The 11,708-nt window shown below is 49.0% G+C and overlaps 1 protein-coding gene across 1 annotated transcript in view; it reads left to right on the top strand.

Moving 5' to 3' along the window:
- The first annotated feature begins 249 nt into the window (after positions 1-249).
- DIAPH1 (diaphanous related formin 1) overlaps positions 250-11,708 on the top strand; it is a 196,575-nt gene continuing 185,116 nt past the window's right edge. Inside the window, 1 exon segment of the mRNA XM_019506582.1 lies at positions 250-390. Coding sequence (XP_019362127.1) covers positions 286-390 — 105 coding nt within the window. The 5' untranslated portion in view covers positions 250-285.

The following is an 11,708-nucleotide window of genomic DNA, read 5'->3' on the forward strand; positions in this document are numbered from 1 at the left end:
CCTGCAGTAGTGCCACACCAAAAGCGCCTGCTGGCCGGGCGCGAGCCAGCGCGGGCAGAACTGTGCTACCTCCAGGACGCGGTCGCTGCCGGTCAAGGCGCAGCTGCCCCTCAGGGCCCAGACTGCCGCGGCAGTGTTCCTGTAGGCCGGAAGCGGAAGTTCCCCCTCATGAATATGAGAGGAGTCGCGTCTGCTAATGAGATGCTGCCTGCGGAATGAGCGGGCGGGGCCGGGCGCGGCTGCAGCGGGCGAGCGAGCGGCGCGGCCTGAGGAGCCGGCGGCACCATGGAGGTTGGCGGGGGCTCGGCGCGCGGTGGCCGGGACAAGCGGCGGGGGAAGGGCCCGGAGGAGGCAGTGGCGCCCGCGGACTCGGGCAAGTCCAAGAAATTCGTAAGTATCGCGGGACCGGACCCTGCTTTCCTCGCCCGCACTTGGCGCTGCGCTGAGTAGCCCGGCCCTTACCTGGCGCAGGTATCGCCGCGGCCGAGGAGGTGCTAGGCCCCGGCGTGTGGGTGGAGTGGCTCTCGCGCGGTCGCCGACTCGGCCTCCCTCGCGGGCCGGACTTCGGTCTGACTCAGTCCCGGGCGGTGGCGGCGCGCGCAGTCTCATGCCCTGGGCTGGGGCGGCCGCGGGGACTTTTCCGGGAGCTCAGCTCTGGCGGCTGCGGCCAAGCCCCGTTTGGGGCTGCGCGGGAAGCGGAGCCCGGAGTGTGGCTCGCACCTGACGCGGGCGGGCCGTGCTGCGCACTTGCTTCTGGGCTGGAGGGAGCGTGTCTTTATGGCGGGAGCTCAACCCGCAGGCAGAGCTCGCCCTGCTTTTGGGCGGCGCCGTGCTACTTGCTGACCATTTTGCTGGCTCCTGAAATGTCACCTGCCTGGGCCATACCGGTGGGGCTGCGGCCTTCTGTGGGATCTTGGGGGGCTCGTCCTGGTGCAACTAAGTCACCCCCTGCTGTGAGCTGGCCCCTCACTCGCCCCCTGCCACCAGTGACCATGCCCAGCTGGCCCCATGGCCCCAGTTCCTGTGAGGGGCACTGCCTCCTGCTAGCCAGCCCTGCATTCCTTAGCCACAGTCACAGGCAGGCTGCAGGGAACAGCTCCTGGGGCCACGTGTTTGATACCCTTGCTGTAGGCAAATCATGTAGGTCCCCCAGCAAGATCCGAACTGAGATGTGTTTGTAAGAAGGAGGAGTGTTCCCCGTTAAAGCCTGAATGCTTGTAGGTTCTGGTCTCAGTTTGGTCAATGTAGAGCGGTCCATTTGACTTCTTTCATCTTTTGAAAAAGGCTTAAAAAAAAGGTGTATCCTTAACTACAGTAAAAATCCCAGAGAAGACAAGGAAGCTTGTCATTTTGATGGAAGTTAGCAGCTCAAGTTAAAGATTAGATTCCCCTTGTGTTTTTAACTCGGATTTTAACTTGACCTGCTAACATGCATGAAAGGTATGAACTGCTTGGTCTGCAGTAGGACTGTTAGCTCACTTGGGTTAACATTTGTTCTCATTAAAGGTAAGGATTTGGAGGAAGACATTAGGTATGCACACTGATTGTCTTACGTGGTCTTTCTGGATCCTTTCCTATTTGTGGCATGTATGTAACTCCAGGACTGTCTATTGAATAAGATACGTTTTTTAATTGTAGCTGCTTGTATGGGAGCCCTGGTGGTACAGATTAAGGTTTCTGACTGTTGACTGTTTCCATCTAGTTATGAGGGGTCACTAATCCGTTTAGTAGTATGTACTTTCTCAGTCTTAGGCAGGTTCTGATGGTAAATCCTCAGAGGGATGTGGATTAACTGAAGGGGCTCTTGGGAAAAGAGATCAGTGGGACTGCTATGGACCTTTTGACCCTTGGAATCTTATTTGTGTAAGACAAGCATGTCCCAAGGGTGCTAGCTGAAGAGTAGGAGTACAAGATGATGCCTATAGATCAACCAGTGCTCAAGGCACTGGGTGTCTGATGTTTTGGTGTTTGGGACTGCTGGTTGGTTGGATGGAAGTTTCTTTTCCCTGCCACAGTGTATTTTTCACATTTTGACTTAAACTGCATTACTTGATTCAAAGCATCATGTAGGCATTGTCCCTGACTGATCACAGATGAGTTGGCCCTGTTGCTAAAACTTTGTGTTCTATTCTCAGGTAAATTTACATGTGGAGTGGGGCTTAACAGTGTATTGGCCAGGTTGCGATGAGCATTGGATTTGGTGAATGCAGTCTGGTTTGGTAATCCACTTATTGCTGTCCATAAGTCGCATAAAAGAAACAGGAAGGAAGTGCTGATCATAGGGCGTGTCTTTTACTATATGTCTCATGCAACAGAGAGAAGCTTTGAAAATGTTAAGATCTTTAAGAGAGTTAAATACCCTTACAATAAGTAGTATTAGCAGGTTTGTAATAACTTACATATATGTAGCTCATTTTTATTCCAAAAGAATCTCAAAAACATATCACAAAGTACTTTATATGATACATAGATCACTTAATTGACCATAGAAATGTCACCCATCTCTGCAAAGAAACAGTGTAGCACTTTGGTAACACATATCAACTTTTCACAAGTATAGGATAGGAAATTTAAAATACTACAATAAAAATATTACTGTCAACTTCCTCTGAATTAAGGGAGATTCAGTGTAATTATGCAAACTGATTTTTTGGATGTTGAAATTCATTAATAGTTATGTGAAAGCTGTTTTCCCTCAAAAATATGTACTTGCTGCCTTGGGAGCCAAAGAGGTATTATTAAATGAGCTAAAGGCTTGGCATTTTTCTACATTTAGGATATCCTAAATTGGAGGTGATTCACAGAAGATTAGAAATGGTTAAGGGGCTAGATGGACTGGTCTGAGGAAAACTTGATAGTAAAGCTTATAGTAAAGTTTGGCTAAATGACCACTATGGGACTGGGAGTAGACCACAAGAATGTGAAGGTGTAAGTAAAAAATATGGGTTGCTAGTGTTTGTATGTAGAAAAAATAATAGATACGGTCATCTTAAAGTGTAACAGTAACACAGAATCCCCCTCGCTTTGCCAACACAGCCTAAAAATGTTGAAACTGAAAAATCTTTTGAAAGCCAAATTACTTCCAGTTTATCTTTATTGAATGAAGTAAACCCTTTATAATTTGTAATATCCAAATGTTGGGAATTGCTCTCTCTTAGAGAAAAGGAAAAAAGACTGAATATCACACAATTCTTTTTTAATGATCAGACATTAATCTTCAAAACAGTTACCTAGCGGGGTACTTGCTTTGTTGGGGGCATAGTCAATTGTGACTGTTGCTTGGGAGAGTATGAAGTACAGGGGGAAAAGTATGTTCTGTTCCTTAGAAAGAGCTGGGTTGGACTTAAATGATTTAACAGCTTGTTTTCCTTCTAAGATGCTTTACTTATTATGATCCAGTATCTTGTAATATAGGATAATCGTGGGTCAGAAAAACTGGATTAGTCCTATCACATTCTATGTTACGGTCAGCAGGAATACTAGTAATTACTGGTAACCGATGTTCCCAGAGCCAGAGGATGCTGTAGCTCAGATGGGAAAGAACAGACATTGAACTACTAGCTGGTCTACAATGCAGATTACTAGGCCAGGCTATTCTAATATTATAGAAGCATCTGTTGGTCTGTCATGCTTTATTCGGGTTCTGATTGGCTGACAAACAGCCAATCAGAGTGCAAACAAGTGTTCAAATGGGAGCTGGTGGGGTGATGATCGTTGGGATGAAGGGTGGGGTGTGGCGAGGGCAGCACAGCTGGCCTCGCCCTCCCTGCCCTGTTCCTGACAGGTGACTGATGGAGTGGGGGGGGGGGCAACCCCCCCTTACTCCTTGCGGGTGAAGGGGGGGGGGGGTCAGGATGCCAAAGGTGGGGATGAAGCCACCAGCTCTGGCCTTGGCCTGCCCCTCCCCCCTTCTGTCACGACCACCTGATGTGGTGGTGGTGTGGGAGGGAGCAGGCCTGAAGCGGGTTGGGGGAATAGTGGGTGCACCACAGCAGTGGTGGGGGGAAGGAAGGAGTAGGCCCAGGCCCTATATGGGGCGGGGCGGGGCGGGGCGAGGAGGACCGAGCCCCAGCTGGGAGAGAAGCTGGCCTGCCGTGGCAGTGTGGGGGAGCAGTGGGCCCAGCCTAACCCAGCGGCGGTGCGGGAATGGGAGGAGTGGGCTCTGAGCCAACAGGAGGGAGGAGTGGGTCCCGGCCCTTGTGGGGGAGGAGGCTTGCATCTCCCCTCCCCCAGCTGCTGGGCCTGCTGCTCCCCCCAACCGCCACAGCGGGCCGGCTTCTCCCCCGGCTTGGGCCTTCTCCCCATCTCGGGCCCAGGCCCAATCTCCTCCCCCCTTCCCCCCCTCACTGGTTGACTCCAAGCCCACTCCTCCCGTTCCCCCACCACTGCCAGGTCAGCCTGGGCCTGCTGTTCCCAGCTTCTCCCCACCCTCAGGCCTGGTCCTTCCCCGCATCAGACCTGGGCCCTCCCCCCCACCACTGCGTCGGGGGCTGAGGGGAGTGGGCCCAGACCCTAAGCATCCCCCCACCCCATGCCGTCATTCCTGCTGGGCACTTGGCTAGTATTATTATAATCCCAAAGCAATTTTATTAGCTATACAAAAACAATTGTATACTGTACAGCAAATGCTAATGATACCCAAGGCATATCGTCATTTTTTTGTAGCATCATGGTAAAAAGTAGTGTATTTGCTAGAATACAAGATGAACCCCAATAATTAAATTCTGTATGTAAAAAATTTATGAATTTGGTAAAATTTTCCAGGTATAGAATCTAATTATTGGAGGTTTGCCTTGAATTTGTTCTCCTTCCACTCCCGGGAGTCTGCTGGGAAGTAGGGGAGAGGACACCACTCCACTTCTGACTGAGTCCCAGCAGCTGCATGTGGTGGCAGGGTGCAGGGAAGGCAGCCAGCTCCATTGCATGGGGCCCCCACAGTGGCTCACAAGTGCCAGGAGCTGTATGTGAGCCCTGTGCAATAGAGGAGGGCCAACCTATCTCCTCTCCTTGCTGCCACATGCAGCTTCTGGAATTGAATGAAGCTGCACGTCGCCGGGCAGCAAGCACTTACATGGGCCACGAGTATCCCAAGGGTCTGCTGCTGCTGCTGCCCAGGGCAGGGGCTGTGCACCATGGGAGGGACATGTGTGGGGGCAGGTTCCCCCCCCCCCCCCACACCCTTCCTCACATCCCACAAACACCATATGCCCACACCGTGTCCCCACAACCCTCCCATATATACACACACCCTGCAACATACCCTATACCCTGCCACACATACTCACTGTCCCTCACAAACACCACAGACACCCCCACATGCGCATCCCACCATACACATACACACACACAACACCCCCCAACCACACGCCACATACAATATACAAGTCATACTTTATTTTTGAGCTATTATGCAGTCATTTCTATATACGTTACGCAAACACAAATCGGGACAAAAATATTTTTTAAAATAAAATTAAAATATAGTAGATGTTTGACTTTTAATATATGATTTGTTTTTGCCTGGTTCCAAGATGGGGGCAAGGGGAAGGACTTCCAGGGGCAAAGGTCAGGGGTTTACAAACTAGACTTCTCATCCCCAGATGGCGAGCAGGGGGCAGGACACCTGTTATGGGTGGGGCTACCCTTGTGGCCCTAGACAGCTCACCAAAATTCATTAAGCAGCCTTCCAGCCAAGATAATTGCCCACCCCTGCCCTAACCATTTTCATTTCTCCCTGCTGGACTTTCTCCAGTTTTGTCCACATCCTTGTGGTGGTGGGGCACAAAACTGGACAGAGTACTCCAGGTGTAGCTTTCTGAATGCTGTTGAACAGAGGGGAATAATCGCTTCTTGGACTAGCTAATGCAGTCCAATATGCTGTTAGCCTTCTTTGACAAGGGTACACTGTTGGCTCCCGTTCAGCTTACTGTTCACTGTAACTCCAGTTCCTTTTCTGCAGAGCTGCTGCTTAGCTAGTCAGTTCCCAGCCTGTATCAGTGCATGGGATTGTTGTGTCCTTAGTAAAGGATTTTGCACTTGTCCTTATTGAACTTCATGAGATTTCTTTTGGTTCAATCCTCCGATTTGTCAAGGTCTCTCTCAATCATAGCTTTACCCTCTAGCATTTCTGCTACTCTCTACTAGCGTTTCTGCTACCCTCTAGCGTTTCTGCTACTCTCCCCAGCTTGGTGTCATCTGCAAACTTGCTGAGGGTGCACTCCATCCCATCTTCCAAGTTGTAGATGAAGATACTGAACAAAACTGGCCCCAGGACTGATCCTGGGGGCACTCTACGTGAGATCAGTTGTCAAATAGACATTGAGCCATTGATTAATACCCTTTAAATGATTCAGTCATTTTTTGTCCACCTTGCAGTCCATTTGGCCAACCTGTGCTTCTTTAGCTTGGTTGCGAGAACATTATGGGAGACTGAATCAAAAGCCCTGCTAAAGACAAAGTTATGTCACATCCACTGCTCTTCCCATGTCCACAGAGCCAGTCATAGAAAGCAATCAGATTGGTCAGGCATGAATTACCCTTGGTGAATCCATGCTGACTGTTCCTGATTATCTTCTTTTCCCCCAACTGCTTAGAAATGGATTCCTTGAGGACCTGGTCCATGAATTTTCCAGTGACTGAGGTGAGGCTGACCAGTATATATTTTCCTGGATCCTCCTTTTTCCCTGTCTTAAACATAGGCACTATATTTGCTGTTTCCAATCATCTGGGACCTCTCCCAATTGTCATGAGTTTTCAAAGATAATGGTCAATAGCTCTGCAACTGCATCAGCCAGCTCAGCACTCCTGGATGCCTTGTGTCTGGGTCTATGGACTTTTATATTTCCAGCTTTTGTAAATAGTCCCTAACCTGTTCTTTCGCCACTTGAATCTGGCTGCTAACCTCCTTTCCCAAGCTGACCTTGCCTGTGAAGACTCAGGTAAAGAAGGCACTAAATACTTCAGCTTTTTCCACATCATCTGTTGCTAGGTTTCCTCCCTTGTTTAGTAAAAGGACCCACCCTTTCCCTGATCTTCCTCTTGTTGCTGAAATACTTGTAGAAATCTTTCTTGTTACCTTTCATGTCTCTTGCTAGCTGTAACTCCAATTGTACCTTGGCCTTCCTGACTTCATCCCTGCTTGCCCGAGCAATATTGTTAGTCATTTGTCCAAGTTTCCACTTTTTATAAGCTTCCTTTTTGTGTTTTAGGTCATTGAGGAGTTCCCTGCTAAGCCAAGTTGGTCTTCTGCTTTACTTGCTAGTCTTCCTGTGCATTGGGATGCTTCATTCCTGTGCCCTCAGTAAGGATTTTTTTAGAGAGCAACTAGACTCATTTCCCCCTCAGTTTGGCCTCCTAGGGGATCCAGCCCATCAATTCCATGACTGAATTAGTCTGTTTTTCTGAAGTCCAGGGTCCTTACTTTGCTGCCTGCCTGTCTTTCTTCCTTAGGGTCTTGCAATCAATCATTTTATGGTTGCTGCTGCCCAGGTTGCTATCTGCTACTACATTCCCCACCAATTCTCTCCTGTTTGTGAGCAGCAGATCAAGAATAATGTGGCCTGTAGTTGGCCCTTTCGACACTTGCTCTAGGAAGTTGTCCCCATCATTCTCCAAAAACTTCCTGGATAGCTAGTGCACTGCTGTGTTGTCCTCCCAGCAAATGTCAGCGTGGTTGGAGTCCCTCATGAGAACCAGGTCCTGTGATTGGGGAAACTTCCACTAGCAGTTTGAAGAAGCTTCATCCTCCTGGTCTGGTGGTCTATAGCTATGTTTCTCAACCCATGTACACGTACCCCTGGGGATACGCAAGTGCTGCATTTTGGTCTTTGCCTGCTTGGGCAGGAAGTTCCAGCCGCTGCCTCTCCTGCCATGTCTGGTGCGCTGGGGCTTTCACTCCCCAGTGTCAGTGTGCTGGGGGATAAAGAAGGAGGCCCCACGCAGGCGCCGCGGTGGGACTTCTGGTTTCACTTTTGCCGTGTCGATTGGCAAGGGGTTCGTAAGGTACCAAAGGTTGAGAACCACTGGTCTATATCAGCCACCCACCACGATATTACCCTTGGTGCTCTCTCCTCTGACCTTAACCCAGAGACTTTCAACAGGCCTATCTCCAGTTTTGTATTGTACCTCTAAACAATCATACAGTTCTTCTACATATAAAGAGCAACTTTTCCTCCTCCCCCCCGCCTGTCCTTCCTGAACAGTTTATACTGATCCATGACAGTACTCCAGTCATGCAAGCTATCCCACTAAGTCTGTTATACCAGTTGCATCAACATGCTGATTAGCTCCCAGTCATGACTGGAACTAGGTGTTATTGTCACAGGTCCTGGATCCTCCAAAAATGTATATGCAGATAAGGTACAGGTCAGCCTGGTCTGGCTCTACCTTGTTGAGGGGAGGGTCATATTAATAGTATGTAAGGACCTACCAAACTTGCATTTGCATGATTTGCATAGAAACTGCATATTTAGGTGGGCTCTGTAATTTTGGTGGGCTCGCTGCAAAAGAAAAAAACCCTATCTGCAAGCAGGCAAAAGGGTGGGAAACCCTGGAGTCTTGAAGCATGGTTGGATGTGGGGGAGGATGAGAGGGAACAAACTGGAGGCTGAGCCTGTGACATAGGCGTAGTCCGAGAGCCAGTCCAGGGCCAGTCAGGAAAGTGGGAGGGTTTTTGCTCCGGCTTTTAAAGCACTCACAGGCATGCTGCTGCCGTATATTGCAGCATGAGGAGGATTCTTCATCGTGCCCACTGAGAAGAAATCCTCCAAGACAGCCAAGTACATTTCAGCGCTTGACCGTGTAGGACAGTATCCTGCAGGGACCTTGCACACAGATAGAGACAGACTTTTCTGTATTGCCTGCAGTGCAACTCTGGATATTTTGAGGAAAAAACAATATAGATTGACTCTTAGAGTCTGAGGCACACGTAAAATGAAAGGCTGTTGCAGAGGCTGAAGGTCAGAGCAAGAAACAAGCAAATATGTCCTCTCTCTTTAGAAGGACCATAGAAAGCAGCTTGGCAAGGCAAGAGGTGGCATTTTCCTTCATGGAGGCTTTGGAGGCGAACATCCTGCTGGAGAAACTTGATCACCCAATGTTAAAAGACTACTTGAACCAAAACGTGCCAGATGCTGGCAGTTTTCCATGTGCCAACAAGTTTCACCAAGACTATCCCTCTGCAGTGATTGCTTCGCATGTAGAGTCCACAAAGGCTGTGCTGGGAGAGTATGACTCCTCCATTCTGGCTAATGAAGCCGTGACCCTCGATATAACTATATGCTGCACATTTTCTTTGTGCAGGGAGCTGAACAGACCAGGGCCTGCCTGTGTTTCTGACAGAGCTGGTCTACCTCGTATCTGTCAATTTTTCTACCGTGTCTCAAGCCATTGTGAAGGTAACTGTCAGTTATGGGATATAGAATTTAACAAGATCTCAGCATTTCTGTCAGACAGTGCCATGTATATGTGCAAGGCTTTCTCTGATGTACTCCAACGAATGTTGCCCGTTGCAGTTCGTGTCACCTGCAATGTGCACATTCTGTATTTAGTAAGTGACATTTGGTTCACATAGTTCCTCAGTGTGAATAGCCTGGTGTCTTCCTTCAAGAAAGCCTTCAAGCACTGTCCAGGCTGTAAGGTCTGGTACAGGAAGTCTGTTACCAGTCAGAGTGGGGACTTGCATGTCACTGTCACTATTACCAGAGCCTGTGCTCACAAGATGGAATTCCTGGTTCAACGCAATCTGTTACCACGCCAAGCATATGCAGTACTACCAGCAGTTTGTGAGCGAGAAGTTGGAAATCGCACCCAGCACTGCATGCTTAAGCTTTATGATCTCTTAAAGTAAAGCAACAAGTGGCATTTGTGGCTGACTATGCCATCAAGTTCATGGAGTTTCTAATACGGTTCGAAGGTGAGCAAGCTGTCATCCACCACTCGCACAACAAGCTGCTGGATTTGAAAAGCTGGGTCAAAGACCAGGCATTGCAAGAATTGTCAAGCTGTCCTCATGAAAACCAGTGGAGAAAGAACCTGTTCCAGGAAACAGCTGTGAAGCTGAACCAGTACTGTAGGTACGATGCATTACTTTCACCATGTTTCTAACAACTGGCTGCCTCCTACCTTAGTGCTGTTTGCATTTTGGACCCCAATCAGGTGTCTGTTCTGAGTTGTGACCCTCAGCTACTGAAAGCAATCCTGGGACAGCAGAAAGAGCACTAGAATGAACGTGCGACATGAACTCTGTCAAAGGGGGATGCCTGTACCTGTGTTCAGGGACTCTGTATGTTACTGGTTTCCACATCTGTACGCCCTGGCAAGATGCTGCCTCACCATCCCAACGAACTCAATGGATGCTGAGCGTGCCATCTCAGTATATGAATAAATATATTCACCCCACAAAGACAGAGAGTGTCTGCAGCAACTGTGGCTGGATGCGGCATGTTCACATTTAATGGCATGAATTGCCTGTCTCAAGGTTAGCATTTCAGTGTCAACTGCTTTTTATAATGTCCTTTCAGAAAGTGTATATAGTTGGCATTAGTTAATAAAGTGTATAGTGGACATTAGTTACAATTCCTGTTGTGTATAGCTTTATTGTAATTAGATATTTCATTTTAGAGTTTAAGTGCTTGGATTGCTTAATAACACATCAGTTAATGGCTTCTGTGGGCTTAATCCCCTGATTAAGCCTGTGGAAGCCATTGAGGGAAATATTGTTAAGCAATTTAAGCCATGGCTTGGGGCCATCTGGCAATCTCCAGGGAGGGGTGGGACTGCCTGGACCCTTTGGTCAACCAGAGGCATGGTAGGGGCCTGCCATGCTCAGCCTGCAAAAATGGCAGCTGGTCCCAGGATCTGCCTGCAAAATCAGCTGACTGCCTCCTCAAGTTCAGTAGACCCCTAACCATATATGATGGAGTGAAAAGGAAGTCAAAATGTATTCAGTGTATTGGCTCACCATGACTTGAAAAAGAATTGGCATTGAGGGGGGTTGCATTTAATGTGTGCTGACTTATAGTTTCATAGTTTGTAGGGTTGGAAGGGACCTGAGTAGATCATCAAGTCTGACCCCCTGCCATGGCAGAAAAAGGTACTGGGGTCAAACGACCCCAGCAAGGCATTCGTCTAGCTTTGTCTTAAAGACCTCCAGGGTAGGAGCCAGGACCACTTCACTTAGAAGTTGGTTCCAGATCCCAGCCGCCCTGACGGTGAAGTAGCGCCTCCTGATGTCTAGTCTGAATCTACCCTCTGCCAGCTTGTGACCGTTATTTCTAGTCACTCCTGGTAGCTCTCGGGGAAACGGGGACTCCCCCAATGCCTGCTGGTCCCCTCTGACTAGTTTGTAACAGGCCACTAGATCCCCCCTCTGCCTTCTCTTGTGGAGGCTGAACAGGTTCAGGTCGCGTAGCCTCTCCTCCGTAGGGCCTGCCCTGCTGCCTCCTGATCATGCAAGTGGCCCTCCTCTGGACCCTCTCCATGTTGTCCACATCCCTCCTGAAGTGCAGCGCCCACACCTGGACGCAGTACTCCAGCTGCGGCCTGACCAGTGCCGCATAGAGGGGGAGGATCACCTCCTTAGACCTGCTTGAGATGCATCTGTGGATGTATGACAAGGTATGGTTGGCCTTCCTGATGATGTCCCCACACTGTTGGCCCATGTTCATTTTGGCATCAATAATAACTCCAAGATCCTTTTCTGCTTCTGT

Source organism: Gavialis gangeticus, unplaced genomic scaffold (assembly GCF_001723915.1).
Source record: "Gavialis gangeticus isolate Ggan-Ray unplaced genomic scaffold, GavGan_comp1, whole genome shotgun sequence".
Taxonomy (NCBI): Eukaryota; Metazoa; Chordata; order Crocodylia; family Gavialidae; genus Gavialis; species Gavialis gangeticus.